Source organism: Lepidothrix coronata, unplaced genomic scaffold, assembly GCF_001604755.1.
Source record: "Lepidothrix coronata isolate B3197 unplaced genomic scaffold, Lepidothrix_coronata-1.0 Scaffold282, whole genome shotgun sequence".
NCBI lineage: Eukaryota > Metazoa > Chordata > Aves > Passeriformes > Pipridae > Lepidothrix > Lepidothrix coronata.
This window is the reverse complement of record NW_016690462.1, coordinates 197074-221722: the sequence shown is the minus strand read 5'-3', so window position 1 is coordinate 221722 and position 24649 is coordinate 197074. Positions and strand designations below refer to the sequence as shown.

General features: G+C 36.2%; 1 protein-coding gene across 1 annotated transcript in view; it reads right to left on the bottom strand.

Annotated features, from left to right (window-relative positions):
- Positions 1-1686: 1686 nt before the first annotated feature.
- MEOX2 (mesenchyme homeobox 2) overlaps positions 1687-24649 on the bottom strand; it is a 60473-nt gene continuing 37510 nt past the window's right edge. Inside the window, exons 2-3 of the mRNA XM_017836707.1 lie at positions 21408-21580; positions 1687-2988 (exon numbers count right to left, since the gene is read on the bottom strand). Coding sequence (XP_017692196.1) covers positions 2764-2988; positions 21408-21580 — 398 coding nt within the window. The 3' untranslated portion in view covers positions 1687-2763. The remainder of the gene's footprint in view (positions 2989-21407; positions 21581-24649) is intronic.

The following is a 24649-nucleotide window of genomic DNA, read 5'->3' as shown; positions in this document are numbered from 1 at the left end:
ATCGGAAAAGTTATTACAGAGTTAGCAACTTACATCCAATTTCAAAGTCTGAGCTGCTTTTAAAACATGGGAGATTTTCAGTTTTGTTAGCCATCTTTTTTTTTTTCTGTAGTATAAAGTCACATCATTTGGTTCTTTGAAGGTTCATTCAATTATCTAAACAAAAAATCTCCTAGCACTGTAAATCCATTTGCATGTTTCTCTCTCTTCAACCTGGTGCTTGAAGTCTCAGCAGATTCAGTTAAAATTAGGAAAATGGAAAATACTGTCTTTCTCAATAGAAAAAAGATCTTTCTGGTAATGAGATTATTATGGCTCACAAATTGCCATCATCACACATACTGGCTGCTTCTCCACTGCAAGTATCCCAGTCCAATTCCACTTCTGCTAACAGAATAATACACCTCTCAAAATGTCTTGGGCTAGAAACACATTGCTGGTGCATTTCAGGTAATGTAAATAAAGCACTTCCATTTGTTTTGTAAAATGTCAGCTCAAACTTGGTTGATTTTCAGATTCAGCCGTAATTTTTATATAGAATGATAGCACTAAACAATTCTGTAAACCTGAAAAGGGATTTTTGGCAGAGTACTTGAAAGACAATAATCTTCTCTCTCCTCATTACTAGAAAAACAAGTCACATCATATTTGACTAAATCTCTGTGGTTAAAAAGTGTTATTTGAAAATTAAAGATAATTATTTTCAAATTTCCATTCTAATTGTTCATTTTGAAATGTAGTTATATTTCATTTAAGGGGGAGGAAAAAACAGCCAAGAATAAGCTTTAGTCTGAACCACTGTATTTTTTATTGTTTTGATAATCCCTAACAACACCCAAAAAACCTTTTGTATCCAGACATGAAATCAAAAATATCAAGTATTCACAAGTGTTTGGCTTACTTCTCTATCCTATTACCATTCTCAGCACTTTTATATGACAAAGGCATTCGGAAAAGAACTGAGAAAAAGATGCAAAGCCCTTTAACTGCTGGAATCAATTAATACTCTGAAGTCTTTTAAGAAATTAAGTACCCATTGCTTGGATATTTTAAACTAAAATGGTCATGAAAACAATTAATGTGCAAGAAGGATCAAACTTGCATTGGAAAGGATTTGGAAAATAGACACAGAGTTCTTGATTACATTTAACTTTCATGATGTCCTACTGCTCCACATAGCAGAGCTTCACTGAATGCTTACAAGTATTTACTAGGATATGCACATTTTTTGCTCCCTCTTTCTTTCACCCCTCTCCTTCTATCGCACTACCCAGTCCAATTAATCTGATTTTTTTTTTTCTCCTGAACAGCTTTATTGAACAAAGGCATGATAATACAAGCATGCATCCCTTCCTGATATTTATTACCTTTCATCCATTTCAACAAGCTTCAACAAAATAACCCTTCACATTTGCTCTAAATCTGGAAAAAGGGTTGAACAGACTCTTGTTGGTTTTGGCTAAAGACATCATTAGCTGCCAGTTAAATTTTTTTGCTAAAGGAAAAAGTTTCCCAAGTGGATCAAGGTAAAAGGTTTACCCAAGATTAAAAGCCTAAATTTGAAAACAGCTTTCTGTTGCCCCCAGACAGACTAAGTTCTGAAAGACCCAAAAAAGACAGAGCTGCTTAGGCAAAAATCACTTTTAGAATCCTATGAAATCACTGTAGAAAGACGAGAATTATTTAAAAATGATTATTTATTAAACATATTTCTTTACAAAGTACAATCAATGTTTTGCATTAAATTTTGGGGTTTGGTATTTGCCTGTATGTACACAAAAGCTTATAACAGAAAATGTGTCTTGATTTTACACATGGGACACAATATAGTTACCTTCATATTTTGATTTCTACCAACATAAGCAGTTGATAATAACTTTCAGTTTATCTGCTTTTTTTTAAACTGAATACGAAGCAACAAAATTTCTACAAAATGTCAGTATTTATCAATGTACTCAATCATGAAAAAGTAGAAATTAATAATCCTTTGGAAAGTTTCCACTGAGCATGAGTGGAACATGACATTTTTGGCAGGTTACTGGACTATCCTTATGATCCTAAAAATCACTTTTTGCAGTTATAAGATAGGAAGAATTGAAGAGCTAGGTAAGTTTAATAATACCCTATTAGCAGCAGTTGATAGTAAATGCAACATAAGGTTTGTTTTGTCTGTCATACAAGGATGTGTCCTAGCAGACACTATTGTATTGTTCTTTACTTGAACAAAAGTATCTGCATGTATTGTATGTCTTTGGAAAAACAAAACAAAGATAAAGAGACAAAAAGCCATTTATTGTCATGAGTGACTATTGCCATCAGCTAATATGAATGCATTGCTAAAAATTAGTGAAGACAGGAAAATGCTGTAAGGTAAATATATACAGAGTTAAAATACATTTCTTATCCACTAGATAGTGATTTTGTGGCACTGTGGTTTTCAGAATATAACATCTGTCGAGAGCAATGTAATTTTCAGTGCAAGCTAAAGCAAAAATACCTGCCCGCTGTCATAAACGCGACAAACAAATCTGGAATGTTCAAAGTAAGTTTGTCTTCCACTTCTCCACTCTTGAGGCACCTTTAAGACATGGCACTTACTGTAAACCATCTAAAAATCGAGAAAAGCAGACATAACAAGCCTGAATTTTCCATAACAACTTTAAAAATCATTGCCAGAGTCACTTGCATAAGTAAACGATGCCTGTGTAAGGCTTGCCAGCAAAGCATCTTTCCTGAGAACGGAGCTGGGGCACTCTCTGTGTATCATAAGTGTGCGTGCTCAGAGCTGTGGTCGCTGTCGTGGCTGTCGTCGTTCGCTAGTGAGTCCCCTGTGTGCTGGAGACCAGCTGCGCCGATGCCAGAGAGCTCGGAGGGGAGCAGCGTGCCCTTTTTCACATTCACCAGTTCCTTCTCCCGGGCCGCTGCTCCTTGCTGGCCCCCTTTTACCCGCTTCCACTTCATCCGTCTGTTCTGGAACCAAACTTTTACCTTCAGAAAAAGGACACAACAAGAAAAAAAAAGATGGGGTCACTGAAGGTAATAATGAACTTTCTATCTGTAGCGCAGCACTTGGGGATTTTTTCTTGTTTTTTTAATGTGCCTTTCTGGCTGTATGGTAAAAAGCTTAGCAAGCCTTCCTTGAGGATCAGGCAGTCCAGTGTTGGATAGGACGTAAACACTGCAGGATGTGATGACGGCAAAGGAGGAAAAGGGGTTACTGTAGGAAGACAGCTAGGCTATCTGCTGCAGACAGCTCCATGGGAAGATCTCAGAGCCCTCTAGAAAACATTAAAAAGTTCGGGTAACTCTTGAAAAACATATTAATGCCATTCTCAGGGAGAGAAACAAAGGCAAAATGTTTCCCATCAAGGGACTGTGCAAAAAAACGTGCATTTCAAGTAACAGAGTACCCTTCATAGGAGGGTAGTTTGCTTTGGAAAGGAACTTGCACTGAGAAGTTGGCATTGCTTTCTGTTTTGTTTCTGCAAATTGGTGGTGAGTTTCAGGTGCAGCAGTTTAAAAGCACTTTTTTTTTTTGTAACTTGTTGAAGTATCTGAAAGAATATTCTTAGCATTCAAACTTAAGACTTCCCGGTCTATTTCACAGATGTGTTTAAATCATTCTAGTCAACTCATCCTTGATTCTGAGACATTTAGCCATAGACCCTGGTCAAATTTTTCAGAAAACAGATATCCTCAAAGTCAGAGGGCATGACGTTTATAAATTTGAATCAAAATTAGCTAATAATTTCAGATAAGAATGGAAAAGAAATTCATAGCATGGAAGATTAAAAATGTATCTGTGTTTAAGTCACATTAAACCCCAAGATTTTACTCCAGCTGAAACTCATTTCCCCTCCTCCCCTTCTCTGTATGGAAATATATGAGGGAGAAGTAAACCTAAATTATTTGCACTGCAAACCACAAGGACTTTTTTTTTTCAATAGCCAAAAGAAAAGAAACAAAAGATGTGCATAGCATCTGTTAAGTATATTAGACTGCATTAAAGACTGATTTCAGATCAACTTAAAGTATTGTCACCGAAAACAGTATGAATAGAATATTATTCGGTTTGATTCATTTAGAGTTAATGTTGCTGAAAAATCTTGTGCGTGTGTCTGTGCAGCTCTTCAGATGAAGGTTCCACAGAAAAATAAACAATGTCTGCAACATTTCACTTGGAAAGAAAGCAAGAAAGCTTGCAATGTTGGTATATCCTCTGCTGCGTTAAGCAGAATGTGTTTCAGAGTTCTAAAAGAAACAGCAAGGAACAGGCACAGCAGGACATATTGTACAACATGAGTAATAGAGCCACAAAAATGCTGTTTTGCTGAATCTGTCTTACACATCCAGGAAACATCACAGTGTTTAACCTTTACTATCACTTTGAATTTTACATTAGAATTTTACTACAACTGAACTGATAGATTACGTCACTATCTTTGTGTACGTACATGGGAAGGAAGAAAGGTATATTTATTTTTTTAATACTCTATATTCCTGCTAAAATCAAAGTGAGCTGTTAAAGCAAATCACTTGGGAACAGAGCGAAATGATTCCAGGTTAGTTAAGAGCCTTAAAACACAGCACATCTTTTCCCCTGGTCAACTCATCAGAGCCAAAGAATCTGCCTTGTAAAATAAAATGAGTGTAAATATTACTGGCTGCTGTGATGTTGGAAATTATCACACTCAGGACTGCTGTCAGAAGTGTCCATGAAAACAGTGTCTTCAAAAGGGCAGCCTTCTGGGAGAAGTTTGATGTTATTTTCTTTAGTTTTTTGGTTGTGTTTTTTTTTTTTTTTAAGTGAAGTTTCCCTTGCAAAAGGCACTACTCTACTGGTGCAAGATAGTGCAGTAGATGCAACTTCAGGCATAACCTAAACATCAAAAAAAACCCATTTTGGATTCAACCCAGTACCATGGGATATTATCACATTTCTTCTGAAATAAGGACCAAAAGAATTTTATTAGTTAAGAAACTACAGGCTTGGAGAAATTGTTAAAAGATGTGAGAAATTCTCTGGATATTTTTATGTCCTTGAACATTCACAGAATAATTGACAGCCCTGAAATTCTAAAACAAAATAATAATGTATAGATGACAATACATTTGAAGCTAAAATTTCAGTGCACAGCCTGGATGCAACCTACTTTAACTTACTGGACCAGGAGACATCTAAGCAAAGAGCCTTCCAGATGCAACCAGTTTATTTTTGGATACTTGAGAAATTGAAGCTAGTACTCCTATAACCATTGTCATTGGGGTGAGCAGGATAATTACTGCCTGGTTTCTGATGCAGGTGCTCATTATTTTTCTCTCATAGACAAAGCTAAACTCTCACATCTTCTGAGCTAACATTTCTTGACAGTTTTCTACTCCAGTTTAATAAATAAGTTTTGTTGTTGTTTTCCGTTTTTTATTACAATATATTTTGCTTCTGCTTTTTATAATTCCAGTCACTTCAAAATAGCAGAGTTGAGAGGAATCTGTCTCCTTGAGCATTAAACCCAAGAGAACTGCTTGACACCTGCTTCTAGGTAATAATAAGTAGCCGATGCCAGGCTGGGGAGTACTTCTTCACTCAGATCACCTGCCCTCGGATTAATTCATAGGATCGTGCCTCGAAGTGCCTCCACCAGGGATGAGTTGAGGTCAGTGTCTGTATATTAGTTGATATAAATGAATTAAAGGATGATGACTTCACTTTTCAAGCATAAGTGCGAGATCCATTTACATATTCCTCGGAGTATCCAGAATGCAATGCTATGTTTGCACACAACTCACGGTCTGGGAAACATGGCATTTGAGAAAAATCAGGCTAAAAGGACTCCAGGTACCTTTGCATGTGTTCTCTTGAGTGTAGAAGAAAGGCAGGAACACTGACAATCCCACTGAATAAAATGTACTACTGACTGGCATATAGCCTTCCCATAAAGAGAAAATGGTAACAGTGTTAAAAAGAAAAAAAAAGTTAAAAAAGGCTTTTTTTGTAAATTACTGTAAATAAACTGCGTCTTGTTTACTTAGAGAATATAAAAAAAGAAATGTCTTCATTTGGTACATCAAAGATTATTTTCAAAAGCTAGAGATATAGTGACGTTTATTATTGAAAATATTATGAGTTTATTTTGATATAATTTGTTGCATTAGTGTACAGCAGGACTCTGATATGATGGAATACATTAGATATTTTTTATATATATATTTCTTTATGTTCTCCATTATAAAGTATTAAAGTCCAGTTTGTCCTGATCCAAAGTGTACGAATGTCAATTTGAGTTTTTCCATACAGCTCAGTAGACTCTAGATGAAGACTTCGATGCTCATGTGCTAATAATATGAGACAGGTACTTCACTTGTTATTTCCTCTAGAGATCAAATTTAGATATTGGAATTATGTACTTCCTTTGGAGCTGAAGAGTCACTTATGGAGGGTATAGTTGTTACTGATATGTGATCCATCTATATTTTAGTAATAGGAAGTGAATCAAACTTTGTGTTAAGTATTTCAGAGCAACGATTTATCTGGATTCATGGAAAACCATGCTTTTTAAACACAGAACTCATTTAAAATTTACAGCTATTGCACAAAGCGTGAATCAGAACAAAACACCCTGAGAAACAAAAAAGGAAAGAGGACAAAGAAAAAGGAGAGAGAATAGAATAGAATAGAATAGAATAGAATAGAATAGAATAGAATAGAATAGAATAGGAAGATCAAGAGACACAGAAAGGAGAGCGACTGAGTAAAAGAAAAACAAAGAAATATTAAAATAAAAATACAGAGTGAAGAGAAATCCTTACTGAAGTGAACTTGAAAAACTCTTGAACTTTTTCCCAGTAAAATAACTAGCTGGTGCCATTTACAACTTTTGCAAAAAATTATATCCTTTTAAAGTAGTTTAAAGATCTACTGTGGCAAAATTAATACTATAGAATTTATGAAACTTTATATGCTATTTTTCAAGTCTGTTAGCTCCAACAGGATCTGAGAGTGCTCATCACCTGCCAGAATCAGGTCCTGACTGCTTACTATTTATTAAAGTAACCCTCTTCTCCACCCTCTGACTAGCACAACTTGACTGTATAGAGCAAGCATATGTATGTACAGAAAACAAAGGAAGTGGAGGGAAATGAACTATATTAAAGATGATGGTAGCATTAACAGCTGTTTCTAAATCAGCACTTATGATCCAGTCTATTGAGCACATCTGCTTATAGCACGAAAGCCCTGTTTCTTTTCCCTTAGTCAACAAGTTGTTTAGCATCTGCATCTCCACATCTGATGATTAGACTGTTACTTAAGATACGAGTAAATTATTTATTAGATTTTTCCTGATGTACAAGATAAATGTTTTTGCTGTGTCCAATTTATTTTAGGACCTACTCTGTAGTAATCACAAGGAGGAGAGTCAAAACAAGGAGGTTGACATTGTTAGTGTCTACATTGCCAAAGTAATTGTTATATACCTATGATAAAAGTTCCTTGCTAGTCTTTAGGGTCACATGATGTGCTGTCTTTCATGTGTACCTTTAATACAACTTCCTGATGTGGACATCAACACATCATTTTGGTTCAAAATGAGCATGTTTCCTAAACTTCTGATTTAATGCTCCTCCTTCAGCAGAGCTCTTCAGTCACATTAACTTAAAGAAAAACTGACTTAAAAATTAAAGCATGACTGAATTCAAACTACCTTAGTTGCACTGTCTGCTGTCTTTCCTCTTTTAAGAAAAAAGACTTTCTCTTTAAAAAAGCTCTTCTCTGAAATGAAAGAGGCTTTCCTAAAATTAGGTTTCTAATCCAGGTTTTAGTGGCAGGAGTCCCAAACAAGATTAAAATTTGAGGCTTGATATCTCAAAAACCTTAAAAATTAGAAAGCAAAGGGACTGCCAGTTGAAACTTATTTTGCCTTAAGAGATGCATATTTCTAAGAGTCCTTGAAGTCAGTATCCTAAATTCCGTGTTTTATTATAACTAAATATGTCATGAAAACCAAACCATCAAGCCTTTTAAGCATTCTGCCCTGGTCCTTCATTGTCCATTTTCTTTTTTTTAATTATTTTTAAATCTGTCAATTTGCTTTCCTCTAATATGGACAAACATATGAATAGCAAAAAGTAACCCAAGTTTTCAAAATTTTAAAAAATGAGGTTTATTTCTAACCTGCTTTGGCTTTGAAAACATCCCTGTTATTTTTAGATAGTACACTTATGCTGCCAAGTTTTAAAGAAAGTCAAACTCCTGAACTTTACAGAAATCACTACTGTTTACAGCTGAAGCTTACCTTTTTTTGCATATATAGAGATAGTATTTTCATGGTAGTTTATTCAGCAAACTTATAAAAGCAAACAGAAATGTACAGCCAGAAGTTTCTTTTCCTATGAATAAATATAAGTATTGGAAGAATTAAATCTATTGATTTAAAATGTTTACAGAAATGGTAGTCATAATTATCAGTTCACTTCAATAAATAAAGATAACATGAAATTTTAAATAGTTCCTGTATTTCAGTCATGCTGGGTGCATGGGAGAGTAAGTTAAGGTAGTTGTATTAAATTAAACTAAATTTTTTTACCTATATAATTTAAAGGAATTCCAATTTCTATTCCAAAAAAATCTCTCTTAAATATCTTAAATATATTTTGAATATTAAAAGCAGCTTAAATAAATCTGAGTATTAAATGTCTTCTTAGTTGTTATAAAATATTATCAAAATCCATAACTTCTCTTTGGAAATTAATGAGTGGTATCAGAACCTTTGATTAAAATTACTTAAGTCACCTGCTCACTGATTTAAAGAGATCTACTCTGTGTTAAATTACAGGACTTTGCACTGAGTGTGTACAAGTACTTTGCAGCAGCTGTTGAGAAAAAGGGGAGGTTTTGGCAGGTGCATAAAGGACAGCTGGAGCTTTTGGCACCCAGGAAGGTGTAGGAGTGAGTTCTGGTTTATCATTACATAGAAGTCAGTTGAGGTTTGGGTACTACTTAGGTGACACATTCTCCTTTCTACCTCCCACGTTTAGACAGGGATAGAATAGACATTATATTTCAGAGGACAGCAGTGATGGGAGTACTTCATTCCAGTTTCAGAAGTCTTTGGGAGCACTCAGTTTACCTCCCTCTACTCCATCCAAATAACTGCCACCTTCTCCACCAATGATCTTCAAAACTGATTTCATGATCAAGCAGTTAACCCTTCCTATTCAAAATCTCTCCAAAGTAGGTTTCACAGTTAACATACCTTAAGCAGAAAGGGGCATACTATTGCATGTTCCTTCCTCCTACTGACTTGTTTTACATAGTCTAAGGAAATATTTTTTATAATAATTAGTCTTTCTCTTTTTGGTCAAAGACAAAGAAAGGCAATCTGCTGCTAGAATTCCCTCTACCTTATCTTCCTGTAGCATATCTTTTTAGAGTCTGCTTTCATCCAATTCTTTTACATGTGTGTAGTTCCTAAAGGGGGCTTACAAGAAGGATGGCGAGGGACTTTTGATAAGGGCATATAGTGATAGGACAAGGGAGAATGATCTTAAGCTGAAGGAGAGTAGGTTTAGATTATCTATTAGGAAGAAATTCTTTACTGTGAGAGTGCTGAGACACTGGAACAAGTTGCCCAGAGAGGTTGTGAACTCCCTGTCCCTGGAGGTGTTCAAGGCCAGAATGGGTGGAGATCTGAGCAACCTGGTCTAGTGAAAGGTTTCCTGCCCCTGGCAGGGGGGTTAGAACTAGATGATCTTTAAGGTCCTTTCCAACCCAAACAATTCCATGGTTCTATGATTCTGTGATTCTAAATCTACATAAGAAACAAATGGTGGAAAACTAATTCTTGGGGAAGATCATCTTTAGCTAAACGTTCTTCTTCGTGTAGGCATTTACCTCCGTGAATTGTTCGCACGTATTTTATTTCATGATTAAAAAAAATTCTAATGTGAATCACTGTGCACCCATTTTGCACAGGTCAGCTGAATGTGAAAGTCAAAAAATTGCACATAATCAAGACTGACTTTCAGATGAGTATGCTGGTGCTTCTTTCTGTTACTGCTTTAGTACAAAGAAAGGCAAATGACTTGAAGAGTAGAAACCAGTGAAACTAGAAAGAGATTTTACATTTTTCAATGGCCTGCATAAAAAATATGTTCTTTATTCTACATGTTCATTTTTAACCTCTAATATCATTTTTTCCCAACAAATTTCTTCTATTTCTTAAAGTGCCCACAAATGACAAACCTTAAAAGCTCCTCTCTCCTTAAACAGGTGACAGAAGAAGGTGCATCTTTCTCAACTTGAGTCTAAGAAAGGGCAGAGACAGGTAATGTCAGAACCTCACACACTTTGTAAAAGCAGCCATATGAGCTGCTAATATTTTATATTGCGTGGGCTGCTTTGCACATACAGAGGTTTTTCCCCACCCAGAACCTCACATGGTTTCTCTGCAGGTGTAGGGTACATTCACAACTAACAGCTTGATGCACTTCGATCTTTGCATATGGAAATGCTTGTTTGAATTTAATCAATACTGCAAAAGTAAATATGCTGACTGAAGTTTTGCCATATACTTTTTAAAAAAGAATTATTTTACAAATCAAAATTACGCACAAGTTATTATTAAGTTTTCTAGCTGCATTCTTTTCTAAGAAAGAACAGTAACTCTTACTGCTGGTATTTATATTGCTCAAAACAAATACCAAAGTTTTATTTTATTAAGAATGTCACAGTAAATAAACAAAAAATCCAAAGGATTTCAAGCCACATAGGTTCATTATTATAGTGTGTGTATAGAGAGTGCTTAACACATAGAAGCATGGAATGAGCAGCTGCCTTTCAAAGATGTGGCAGTGTGACAAATCAGACAGATATGGTCAAGCCTGTCCTGTCAATTCAGTCGTATTTTGTTTGAAAGTATACAGGGGAATAATTTCACCACTTAACCTCAGAAAACTAGCTTCCTAAAGTAGGAAACTAGTCATGCTGTGTGATGCATGGAGAGACATTTACACTTCCGGAGGCTGTGCAGAACAAACACATGATTGCAGAATGTTGAACTCCCTAGTTTCTCACCTGGGTGACTAGGGGACACTACTCTTAACAGTCAAGTCTAAAAAATGCAGTGATTAGCTTCCCTGAAGCTCTGCAATGCTGAGAAGGATTTTAATGAAGTCATTTGTGATGAAACATTCAGATAACCAGGTCTGAAGGAAACTTTTCTGATGGTAAATTTCATTTAGTATTTGTATGGTCATAAAAGTGCAATGCTACAGTGGGGGTTATGGTTCTATACCAAAGTGTAGTTTAAATAGTAGCACTGCTTGCTTCCGTTTCTGGTAGAAAAAGGCATCACAAAACTTCTTCCTTTTTCACTCATCCCAAGTTGGTACCACATGCACGGAAACCAAACACAAATACAAAAGCATTCTTCATTTTGACAAGATTTTATCCTTTGTCTATGTAAAATCAGTGGCTTTAGGCCTTTCATAAATGATTGGTGGCTTCTGGGCAGATATTGGAAATTAAAGTTGAGAAGAAATAAACCTTCTCATTACCATCAGCAGAATTTAATCTGACTAGGTGGGATTTTCCATTTATGTTGGCAAACAGAAGCATATTTGGATTATTTATTCCGGTAACCTTAGCTAGCCTGCAGAACTGCAACATTACTCTTTTGATTAGCTCCATGCAAAAAGATCTTGCGAGGTGGAAAGATCTCCTACTCTTTCTATATTTGGCAGGATCAACTCCATAAAAATGTCCATTTTGCCACGCCTCTGATACCCCACTGCAGCTGCTTCCTCTCCTCATCCCACAGTGAGATATTAAAAAGTCTGCATGGAACTTTCTCCAAGTTTATCTGGATGTACAAAAAAGCCAAGAATGCGCTTGTCAAGGTTACAAATATCTAGGGAGCTAAGATAGTTTTTAGTCTAACTAGCTCTTCAAAATATAGTAAAGGCCTGCCAGCTGAAAATTATTAACTGCTGGCTGAGCTGGGATTGTGAGTGCACTCCATAGGAGATGGAGCAGGAATTATATGTACCTATATTTATGGAATGCTTACAGTAACATAATAGAGCCATCCTACCACCAGATGTGCTTATAATGCTCTCAAAGTGCACTCTTATTATCTAGGCAATTGAGGCACTTATTTCATTTCATCCTCCTGTCTTGTAACTTGGGTTTCCTTTCAAGGGAGTGATAGGATTACTTCCTTCTCCTGATCCATATGTTATGAGAGGGTTTTTTTCATTATTATTTTGTGAAATGGCCTTCCATGAGCCATTTATGTTTGAACTGATCTTGTAAGTTATTTCAAAAGTCAAATGGAGCCTTACTTTGATGACTGTAGAACACTTTAATACCCTTATGCAGCTTTTTAAATATCGTCAGACATAGTTTTTTCTACAGCTTGTTTAAATGACAGAAAGGTAATTATGAAGTGCTAGTTGGTCAGTGGCTCTTTTAAGCTGCGACGTATGGTTGAAATTATCACTACAGTCAAGAGGAAGATAAAGCTTTCTTAAGATAATAGGCATCGTGATTCATCTCACATCTTGGGAAATAACTGGAAGTTGTAACTTTAGGATGACCCAACAATACTTTTCCCAGATTATTTTTTGTTTTTCTGTCTCTGAATAATATGCTTGTAATTTTCTAAAATCCTAGTGAAAACAATAATGCTAAACAAATAGCACCCCCATCAGGGGTTAAATCTGCTCTCAAACCTATTTTCTGAGCAGATGTGTTAGATCATCTAATACCCACTTGTAGTTTTTTGTCGTATTATCTGAAGCAAGTTTCAATTCTCTGTGTGCAAATTCAGTGTTTCATGAGAGATCAAGAAAGATCAAGACACAAAGAGGTCTATAGCCTGTGATGAGATCAAGGCTATCAGTTGTGCGTTCATTTATTTCAAAGAAAGGAACTATAAAGTACCATTTTCTGCAATGCAGCTTTGGGCGGAAAATAGTAAAGGAAAACTGTTCCACAAATAGCAATTTTCTAAACATGCTACCTCACTGGAAAGGCCAAGAGGGTAGGGAGAGGGAGCGTGCAAGGCTTTGTTTCTATCAGTATATTTTAGTTCATATTGTTGCACATGTTTAAGGTTGGTATCAAATATGATCTATTGGGACAGCTAGTTAAAAAAAAAGTAGTAACAGTAGTAAGTATGCAAATAAGTGTTGTTATCTCAATAATAATAATTCATTCTGGTAATGATGGAAAGACAGGTCCTGAATCCGAGTTCACTTTCTTAACTGGAGAGAAAAGAAATATTAGTGTCACACCACACTCACCCTGAAGTACTTCGTAAGTCACTGAAGGAATACTGATGTAAAACAAGCATGCAAAAAAAGTGAATTCTTTTGATTTACAGCATTCAGCTTCTGAAGTCTGCCATATACTATGGAAACCCAGACCCAGATCCCTGCCTATTTACATCATTTTTCCATCAAAGCAATATAGTTGATTTAAAAGAGACATTCCTAGTTTACAACATTACTTGGCTTAGTATAATTCAGAAACCGAAAAATATTTCCAGAATTTCCTTTCCATTTTCTTTTTGTTTTTTTTTCTTTTCGCTTTTTTTCTTTTCTTCTTCTTCTCTCAGACCATTTTACTGTGGCAAGATACAGAACTGGATTCTATCAAACTAAAAATCTTAATGCTTTCCCTTTCCTAAGCAAGGCTGGTGTTAAGCAGGAAGGCAGGAAGGAAGGCAGGAAAACAGGAAGGAAGGGAGTTATCTCTAGCAGCTCAGTTGTCACTCTGTGATAATCTGAGGAAGCAGAGAAGAATTAGATTACATACTTAGACTAATGACAATGCTATAGAAATTATCACAATTATCAGCAGAATACTTAAAACTGACATTTTGTGACAGCTAGAAAATAGCGAGTACTCTCATGACTTAAATGAATTCTCTGCACTCATGTAGCTGGGCTGCCTTTTCTCCTCCAGAGACGATATTCAATATTTAAGTGTCACTTTTCACTATGTAAAATGCTTTTAGAGTAACTATTCCTTTAGGATAGTGAAATGTCTCTTCATTTAGTTGTACTACTCGACGTGATCTTTGAAGAAAAGACTGTAGAATTTATTGGGGAGAACAGTTAAATTCCGGGCCAAATTTATCATTATAAAATACGGGGATATATATCCTGAATTCAGCTCACTGGTTCCCATTAAAGTGGCTAGCAAATCTTTTTCAAAATTTATTTCTTATTTTTCAGTTTCACACTGACTCTACCTTTGTCACTGAGACAAGAATTCACTCCTCCTCCCCTCAGCTGTCAAAATCAGGTGTGAAAATTAATCTATTTTTCTCAGATTACCTTAGGCAGTGAAATAAAAAAGGAAAAATTTTATCCATTATTTGATACAAAATGGTGTGCTTCACAAATATAACAACCATATTTAAGTAACTGAAAATTACCCCAGTGGAACCTGGGAAATGTGGTCAAGTCAAAAAAGAAATTGCTGTATTCTTCTTGACAAGACTGAAGGGACAGCCACTCTCTACAAGCTTTCAAAAAAAAAAAAACTGTGGCATTTGCTTGTGTGAGTAAATGTGTCTTCACGGCTGGGTTTTTGCTGATATATCTACTTACAGCAGGTGTTAATGAAACTCAAGAAAAGGGCAAACCTTCTTACATGTAGAGTTCACAAATTATCATGCTATTTTGATATACCTTACTTTGAGTATATCATCATCTTACTGATTGCGTCTAAAGCAATCCCTCAATCTAATAGTGATTTCTGAAGAAAGAATGACTGTCCATCAGTGGGCAAAAAGCTTTCCATTTTAATAATAAAACTGTAGGTAATATTTCATCAGATTTGGTGTACCTGAAGCTGGTATTCTAAACTTCTTTACTAAAACACATTTTTTAAATGTGTATGTTGATATAATTATTATTTGAAATGTGACTTCACTACCTATACAGTGTCTAGAGATGAGATCCTGAAACACTTCAGTACATGCGTAATGTGGATATTTTCATTAGAAATCAATGTGACAACATGCATGATGAAATGTAAGCACATGCAGAAGTGTTTCCCGGACCAGGGTTTGGTGAGCAGGAAGCCAACAACAGTGATAAGAAATTCCATCATCTCCTTTGCTTTCACAGAGCAGGGTAAGATAAAGTGGTTTAAAATGCCTTTATTCCAGTTTTGCTGGTGTTCCCATTCTTGCTGCCATCTGGAAACAGGATGTTCTGAAACTCTGGATAAATGGCAACTGCATATATTTAATAGACTGAACCAAGATGCTCATATTTGTTGCATGCAGACAAATCAACTGTTTCTGTATATAGTATGTTGGACTTACCACCTCCTCAGAGACGCCAGTGTGGACAGATTAGAAAAGATGTGCCCCGGTCTAACAGATATATTACTCGTGCTTTTACCTTCTATCTCTGCCTAATAGATGAAACTAATCTTGTCAGTGGTGCATATAAAAACATAAATTACTTGCATAGCAGAGAGATAATAAATGTATATAATTTTCTGAAAACATTCAATCTGATATATCAACATAACTATTAGTACAATAAACAAGAACTCTGCTGTGAGGAACTACTAACCACTGGTACATATTGAGCGAGCATTTACAGTCCATTATTTTGCATCAATACCTGTCTTTCAGTGAGGTCAAGGTTTACTGCTATCTCATATCGTCTCAGCCTGGTCAAATAGTTATGATGAGCAAATTCTGCTTCTAGCTCTCTGATTTGCTCCTTGGTGAAAGCTGTCCTTTCCTTCCTGGGTTTACTGTTGACCTCTGTCTTGTAGTTTCCTTCTTGGGAATCTGAAAAAAAAAGTGCAAAAATGGTTGTAACGACAAGTGTACAGCTAAATAGGAAACAAGCCTGAAGATAACAACAAGCTAAAATTAAATTCTTCAAACTTTCTTCTCACAGAAACACACTCTTGCTTTCATTCCTATGGATCCTTTGCTGTAAATCAGGAAAACAGCAGTAATCTGGCAGACGTGAGCTGCTGCTTCCATTCACACACGTCAAACTTTAGCTTAAAATCTTGCAGTGTTTAATTTTCTAACAATTCTCTGTAGAATTTCTGCAAAGCTTCAATTGTTTCCCACTTCTGGCAACTCTCAGTGCATCCAACCGGTACAGGATGTGTATCATTTGATTAGTGTTTTAATGAGTAATACTTCAAGAATCTCTCTCCTATCATTTTGCTAATACCTTAAGCCAAAGCTCTGTTTTAAAGCATACACTTTAGGGTTTAGTCCAATAAAACTTTCAGGGAAAGCTAACAGACAAAGCATAGGAAATTGAACACACATCAAAAAGAAACTGGTGAGCATGTCCATGGGATCTTCTGCTTATGCTATGGTACAGGCTAAGAACTTTTTGCCACTGCTAGTATCAGTATAGGAAATTTACTACCACTTGAGCTACCTAATCTGAGAAGCTCTGCCGAAAGTTTCATTATCACCCTCATGATTCCTTTTACTCTCAGAAACAGGTACATTTGGTCCTAGCCCAAACTACTGAACTCACTAACTCAGTGACAGTCATTCTGTTGCTGTCAGTGAAACCTGTTTAAATAAAAGAGTTCAAACTGAAAAAAAAAAAAAAAAAAGGGAGGGGGGGGAAGTAAAAAAAAAAAAAAAAAAAAAAAGGAAAAAAAAGGACCAGACATTTGTAAGTCTGGGTATGATANTTAACCTCAGAAAACTAGCTTCCTAAAGTAGGAAACTAGTCATGCTGTGTGATGCATGGAGAGACATTTACACTTCCGGAGGCTGTGCAGAACAAACACATGATTGCAGAATGTTGAACTCCCTAGTTTCTCACCTGGGTGACTAGGGGACACTACTCTTAACAGTCAAGTCTAAAAAATGCAGTGATTAGCTTCCCTGAAGCTCTGCAATGCTGAGAAGGATTTTAATGAAGTCATTTGTGATGAAACATTCAGATAACCAGGTCTGAAGGAAACTTTTCTGATGGTAAATTTCATTTAGTATTTGTATGGTCATAAAAGTGCAATGCTACAGTGGGGGTTATGGTTCTATACCAAAGTGTAGTTTAAATAGTAGCACTGCTTGCTTCCGTTTCTGGTAGAAAAAGGCATCACAAAACTTCTTCCTTTTTCACTCATCCCAAGTTGGTACCACATGCACGGAAACCAAACACAAATACAAAAGCATTCTTCATTTTGACAAGATTTTATCCTTTGTCTATGTAAAATCAGTGGCTTTAGGCCTTTCATAAATGATTGGTGGCTTCTGGGCAGATATTGGAAATTAAAGTTGAGAAGAAATAAACCTTCTCATTACCATCAGCAGAATTTAATCTGACTAGGTGGGATTTTCCATTTATGTTGGCAAACAGAAGCATATTTGGATTATTTATTCCGGTAACCTTAGCTAGCCTGCAGAACTGCAACATTACTCTTTTGATTAGCTCCATGCAAAAAGATCTTGCGAGGTGGAAAGATCTCCTACTCTTTCTATATTTGGCAGGATCAACTCCATAAAAATGTCCATTTTGCCACGCCTCTGATACCCCACTGCAGCTGCTTCCTCTCCTCATCCCACAGTGAGATATTAAAAAGTCTGCATGGAACTTTCTCCAAGTTTATCTGGATGTACAAAAAAGCCAAGAATGCGCTTGTCAAGGTTACAAATATCTAGGGAGCTAAGATAGTTTTTAGTCTAACTAGCTCTTCAAAATATAGTAAAGGCCTGCCAGCTGAAAATTATTAACTGCTGGCTGAGCTGGGATTGTGAGTGCACTCCATAGGAGATGGAGCAGGAATTATATGTACCTATATTTATGGAATGCTTACAGTAACATAATAGAGCCATCCTACCACCAGATGTGCTTATAATGCTCTCAAAGTGCACTCTTATTATCTAGGCAATTGAGGCACTTATTTCATTTCATCCTCCTGTCTTGTAACTTGGGTTTCCTTTCAAGGGAGTGATAGGATTACTTCCTTCTCCTGATCCATATGTTATGAGAGGGTTTTTTTCATTATTATTTTGTGAAATGGCCTTCCATGAGCCATTTATGTTTGAACTGATCTTGTAAGTTATTTCAAAAGTCAAATGGAGCCTTACTTTGATGACTGTAGAACACTTTAATACCCTTATGCAGCTTTTTAAATATCGTCAGACATAGTTTTTTCTACAGCTTGTTTAAATGACAGAAAGGTAATTATGAAGTGCTAGTTGGTCAGTGGCTCTTTTAAGCTGCGACGTATGGTTGAAATTATCACTACAGTCAAGAGGAAGATAAAGCTTTCTTAAGATAATAGGCATCGTGATTCATCTCACATCTTGGGAAATAACTGGAAGTTGTAACTTTAGGATGACCCAACAATACTTTTCCCAGATTATTTTTTGTTTTTCTGTCTCTGAATAATATGCTTGTAATTTTCTAAAATCCTAGTGAAAACAATAATGCTAAACAAATAGCACCCCCATCAGGGGTTAAATCTGCTCTCAAACCTATTTTCTGAGCAGATGTGTTAGATCATCTAATACCCACTTGTAGTTTTTTGTCGTATTATCTGAAGCAAGTTTCAATTCTCTGTGTGCAAATTCAGTGTTTCATGAGAGATCAAGAAAGATCAAGACACAAAGAGGTCTATAGCCTGTGATGAGATCAAGGCTATCAGTTGTGCGTTCATTTATTTCAAAGAAAGGAACTATAAAGTACCATTTTCTGCAATGCAGCTTTGGGCGGAAAATAGTAAAGGAAAACTGTTCCACAAATAGCAATTTTCTAAACATGCTACCTCACTGGAAAGGCCAAGAGGGTAGGGAGAGGGAGCGTGCAAGGCTTTGTTTCTATCAGTATATTTTAGTTCATATTGTTGCACATGTTTAAGGTTGGTATCAAATATGATCTATTGGGACAGCTAGTTAAAAAAAAAGTAGTAACAGTAGTAAGTATGCAAATAAGTGTTGTTATCTCAATAATAATAATTCATTCTGGTAATGATGGAAAGACAGGTCCTGAATCCGAGTTCACTTTCTTAACTGGAGAGAAAAGAAATATTAGTGTCACACCACACTCACCCTGAAGTACTTCGTAAGTCACTGAAGGAATACTGATGTAAAACAAGCATGCAAAAAAAGTGAATTCTTTTGATTTACAGCATTCAGCTTCTGAAGTCTGCCATATACTATGGAAACCCAGACCCAGATCCCTGCCTATTTACATCATTTTTCCATCAAAGCAATATAGTTGATTTAAAAGAGACATTCCTAGTTTACAACATTACTTGGCTTAGTATAATTCAGAAACCGAAAAATATTTCCAGAATTTCCTTTCCATTTTCTTTTTGTTTTTTTTTCTTTTCGCTTTTTTTCTTTTCTTCTTCTTCTCTCAGACCATTTTACTGTGGCAAGATACAGAACTGGATTCTATCAAACTAAAAATCTTAATGCTTTCCCTTTCCTAAGCAAGGCTGGTGTTAAGCAGGAAGGCAGGAAGGAAGGCAGGAAAACAGGAAGGAAGGGAGTTATCTCTAGCAGCTCAGTTGTCACTCTGTGATAATCTGAGGAAGCAGAGAAGAATTAGATTACATACTTAGACTAATGACAATGCTATAGAAATTATCACAATTATCAGCAGAATACTTAAAACTGACATTTTGTGACAGCTAGAAAATAGCGAGTACTCTCATGACTTAAATGAATTCTCTGCACTCATGTAGCTGGGCTGCCTTTTCTCCTCCAGAGACGATATTCAATATTTAAGTGTCACTTTTCACTATGTAAAATGCTTTTAGAGTAACTATTCCTTTAGGATAGTGAAATGTCTCTTCATTTAGTTGTACTACTCGACGTGATCTTTGAAGAAAAGACTGTAGAATTTATTGGGGAGAACAGTTAAATTCCGGGCCAAATTTATCATTATAAAATACGGGGATATATATCCTGAATTCAGCTCACTGGTTCCCATTAAAGTGGCTAGCAAATCTTTTTCAAAATTTATTTCTTATTTTTCAGTTTCACACTGACTCTACCTTTGTCACTGAGACAAGAATTCACTCCTCCTCCCCTCAGCTGTCAAAATCAGGTGTGAAAATTAATCTATTTTTCTCAGATTACCTTAGGCAGTGAAATAAAAAAGGAAAAATTTTATCCATTATTTGATACAAAATGGTGTGCTTCACAAATATAACAACCATATTTAAGTAACTGAAAATTACCCCAGTGGAACCTGGGAAATGTGGTCAAGTCAAAAAAGAAATTGCTGTATTCTTCTTGACAAGACTGAAGGGACAGCCACTCTCTACAAGCTTTCAAAAAAAAAAAAACTGTGGCATTTGCTTGTGTGAGTAAATGTGTCTTCACGGCTGGGTTTTTGCTGATATATCTACTTACAGCAGGTGTTAATGAAACTCAAGAAAAGGGCAAACCTTCTTACATGTAGAGTTCACAAATTATCATGCTATTTTGATATACCTTACTTTGAGTATATCATCATCTTACTGATTGCGTCTAAAGCAATCCCTCAATCTAATAGTGATTTCTGAAGAAAGAATGACTGTCCATCAGTGGGCAAAAAGCTTTCCATTTTAATAATAAAACTGTAGGTAATATTTCATCAGATTTGGTGTACCTGAAGCTGGTATTCTAAACTTCTTTACTAAAACACATTTTTTAAATGTGTATGTTGATATAATTATTATTTGAAATGTGACTTCACTACCTATACAGTGTCTAGAGATGAGATCCTGAAACACTTCAGTACATGCGTAATGTGGATATTTTCATTAGAAATCAATGTGACAACATGCATGATGAAATGTAAGCACATGCAGAAGTGTTTCCCGGACCAGGGTTTGGTGAGCAGGAAGCCAACAACAGTGATAAGAAATTCCATCATCTCCTTTGCTTTCACAGAGCAGGGTAAGATAAAGTGGTTTAAAATGCCTTTATTCCAGTTTTGCTGGTGTTCCCATTCTTGCTGCCATCTGGAAACAGGATGTTCTGAAACTCTGGATAAATGGCAACTGCATATATTTAATAGACTGAACCAAGATGCTCATATTTGTTGCATGCAGACAAATCAACTGTTTCTGTATATAGTATGTTGGACTTACCACCTCCTCAGAGACGCCAGTGTGGACAGATTAGAAAAGATGTGCCCCGGTCTAACAGATATATTACTCGTGCTTTTACCTTCTATCTCTGCCTAATAGATGAAACTAATCTTGTCAGTGGTGCATATAAAAACATAAATTACTTGCATAGCAGAGAGATAATAAATGTATATAATTTTCTGAAAACATTCAATCTGATATATCAACATAACTATTAGTACAATAAACAAGAACTCTGCTGTGAGGAACTACTAACCACTGGTACATATTGAGCGAGCATTTACAGTCCATTATTTTGCATCAATACCTGTCTTTCAGTGAGGTCAAGGTTTACTGCTATCTCATATCGTCTCAGCCTGGTCAAATAGTTATGATGAGCAAATTCTGCTTCTAGCTCTCTGATTTGCTCCTTGGTGAAAGCTGTCCTTTCCTTCCTGGGTTTACTGTTGACCTCTGTCTTGTAGTTTCCTTCTTGGGAATCTGAAAAAAAAAGTGCAAAAATGGTTGTAATGACAAGTGTACAGCTAAATAGGAAACAAGCCTGAAGATAACAACAAGCTAAAATTAAATTCTTCAAACTTTCTTCTCACAGAAACACACTCTTGCTTTCATTCCTATGGATCCTTTGCTGTAAATCAGGAAAACAGCAGTAATCTGGCAGACGTGAGCTGCTGCTTCCATTCACACACGTCAAACTTTAGCTTAAAATCTTGCAGTGTTTAATTTTCTAACAATTCTCTGTAGAATTTCTGCAAAGCTTCAATTGTTTCCCACTTCTGGCAACTCTCAGTGCATCCAACCGGTACAGGATGTGTATCATTTGATTAGTGTTTTAATGAGTAATACTTCAAGAATCTCTCTCCTATCATTTTGCTAATACCTTAAGCCAAAGCTCTGTTTTAAAGCATACACTTTAGGGTTTAGTCCAATAAAACTTTCAGGGAAAGCTAACAGACAAAGCATAGGAAATTGAACACACATCAAAAAGAAACTGGTGAGCATGTCCATGGGATCTTCTGCTTATGCTATGGTACAGGCTAAGAACTTTTTGCCACTGCTAGTATCAGTATAGGAAATTTACTACCACTTGAGCTACCTAATCTGAGAAGCTCTGCCGAAAGTTTCATTATCACCCTCATGATTCCTTTTACTCTCAGAAACAGGTACATTTGGTCCTAGCCCAAACTACTGAACTCACTAACTCAGTGACAGTCATTCTGTTGCTGTCAGTGAAACCTGTTTAAATAAAAGAGTTCAAAAAAAAAAAAAAAAAAGGGAGAGAGTGGAAGTAAAAAAAAAAAAAAAAAAAAGGAAAGGAAAAAAAAGGACCAGACATTTGTAAGTCTGGGTATGATACAATACCTATAAATCCAAAATTAGCAGGAGAGCAGTAGGAGTATCATTAGTCAAATTCTGGCCTCACAAACCATCTTAAAAATGTCACAGATTAATTCACACTTCGGCTGCTGATTTAAATAGAAACGTGCATCAACATCCAAATGACCTGGCCCGCAAGAAATCCCTCCCTGGGACTCTGTGTCAGATGAATCATCGGCGTGCCTGAGACTGTCCAACTGGCTAGTGAGTCTGGTTTCAAATCTCCATTTTATAAAGGTGTAAAAATGTTTTCAGTTTTTGTCAGTCACTCTGTTGCTTGGAAGGAAACTTTGGTGTTGATTATTTTTTTTTAATGAAAACTGTTGATGCTTGACTCAGTGCTATAGTCATTAATTTAAAATGTTTTAAAGCTAATGGCTTCAGGTTAGCCAAACCTCTTTACTTTTCCTGACATGGAACACAGAACTTTGCTTCAAATGTGCAGTGTACTGCTGGCTGTATGACTGAGGGTATCCACTGAATTGTTGAGAGGATCTGGGAGCTGTTCAGCCAGAACTGGAGTAGGGATTTCCTAGGATGGGACCCCATTAGATGGCAGACCCATTGACTACAGTGGAGGGCCAAGGTCTATTATCCAAACTCTACCCAGAAAATTTGACAGATCAAACCCATCTTAAACCTAGAAATTCACATTTCTTCCTTTATACTAGTTGGCAGACTAGAGTCACTGTAACTTCTCTCCACATTTTCCTCTTGCACAAACATGCACATTGTTTTTATTCCTTCAAATTTTCTTGTCTTGCCACCTCATTATAAGATCCAAATAGTATTTAGATCACTTGTATATCAGCATTCCAATAAATCAATGAAGAGAGATACCTATATCATTAGCTTAGTGTCTGGGGTTACCATTCTTATAGCACCAGATGTGTTTTGTATATGTTTGAAAGCAAGCGGTGTGCGCAGTCCTTATCTGCAGCATGACACAGAAATGTATTTTATGCAAGTCATTGTTAAAGTCCTCTTGTAACTGTCTTGGTCACCCTATGCCTGTGTGAGGCCATGAGCCAAGAAGCCTTCCCATGTCAGTACTTGCTGTAAAAAAGACCCATGGCTCACTGGTTTTCGAACTATAGCTTGTGATCTTAAATAAAAATAATGTACCTATAGATGACCGTGATGCCGTATTGAAAATTAAATACTAGAAATGAAGACATAAGGCTGGATACGATACAGAAAGAGGAGTCATGAGTGTAAAACCTTAGTAGCTACTGCTGTTGTGCATATTCAAAGGGAAAAACTTCAAGAGTATCTATCCAAACATCTCCCAGGAGGTTATTGACCTCTGTAAATGAGTGAGACTTGTAACACAAGCAATTTTTCTGCAGGATGGTTCCATGAGGAAAACAGATTTGCTGTACAATCAGTAAAACCTTATATTTTTTCAAAACAGTCAGAGCAAATGATTCCCAATTTACAAATGTGATTAGCATCTAAATTACAGGTTCTTGGGATACTGGAAAGGGAAGGGATCCTAGGATAAGGAAAGGGAAATATAACGACATGAGTGGCATATGTCTTTCATCTTTGTGAACACAGAGGATTCAGAACTGCTATCAGTTAGCCCACACAGATCCTGTGCAAATATAAGCATTCTTGGACAATTGGTCATTTAGACATTTCTGCCATTGTTCAATACTACCTTCAAATCAATGCTGGATTCTAAGTGCCTGACAGCCACAGTTTGGTTAGTCGTAAGATTCCAGACTGATGCAGTGGCAAAGTTGCAGGTTTTTATTTATTTATTGAGAATATCATTAAATGAATTTGTAATAGTTGAGATATTCTGGAAAAAAAACCAACCACACACAAAAAAAACCCCACAGGATATATACAAACATTTGCTAAAAGCAGAAGTTAGAGAAATAGGCAGAAACCTGGTACAGGTACACAGAAAGCTGACTCTATCTCAATACTGAAGGTAATGCAACAGAGCAACTGGAATCCTAGGAAATCTGTTTCAAAGATATGGCCAGCAAGACAATGGTGTTTTGTTCAATGCATTTGAGATATTGAAAATATATCTAAAAGGAGATTTAGATGGATACCAGTTGGGTGAACATGAGTTATTAACTCTTGGTGTCGTCTGACTTCCTCTCTACAGTGTTGCTGTGGTTCACATTCAGGTTGCCTTTTAATGTCCTATTGATG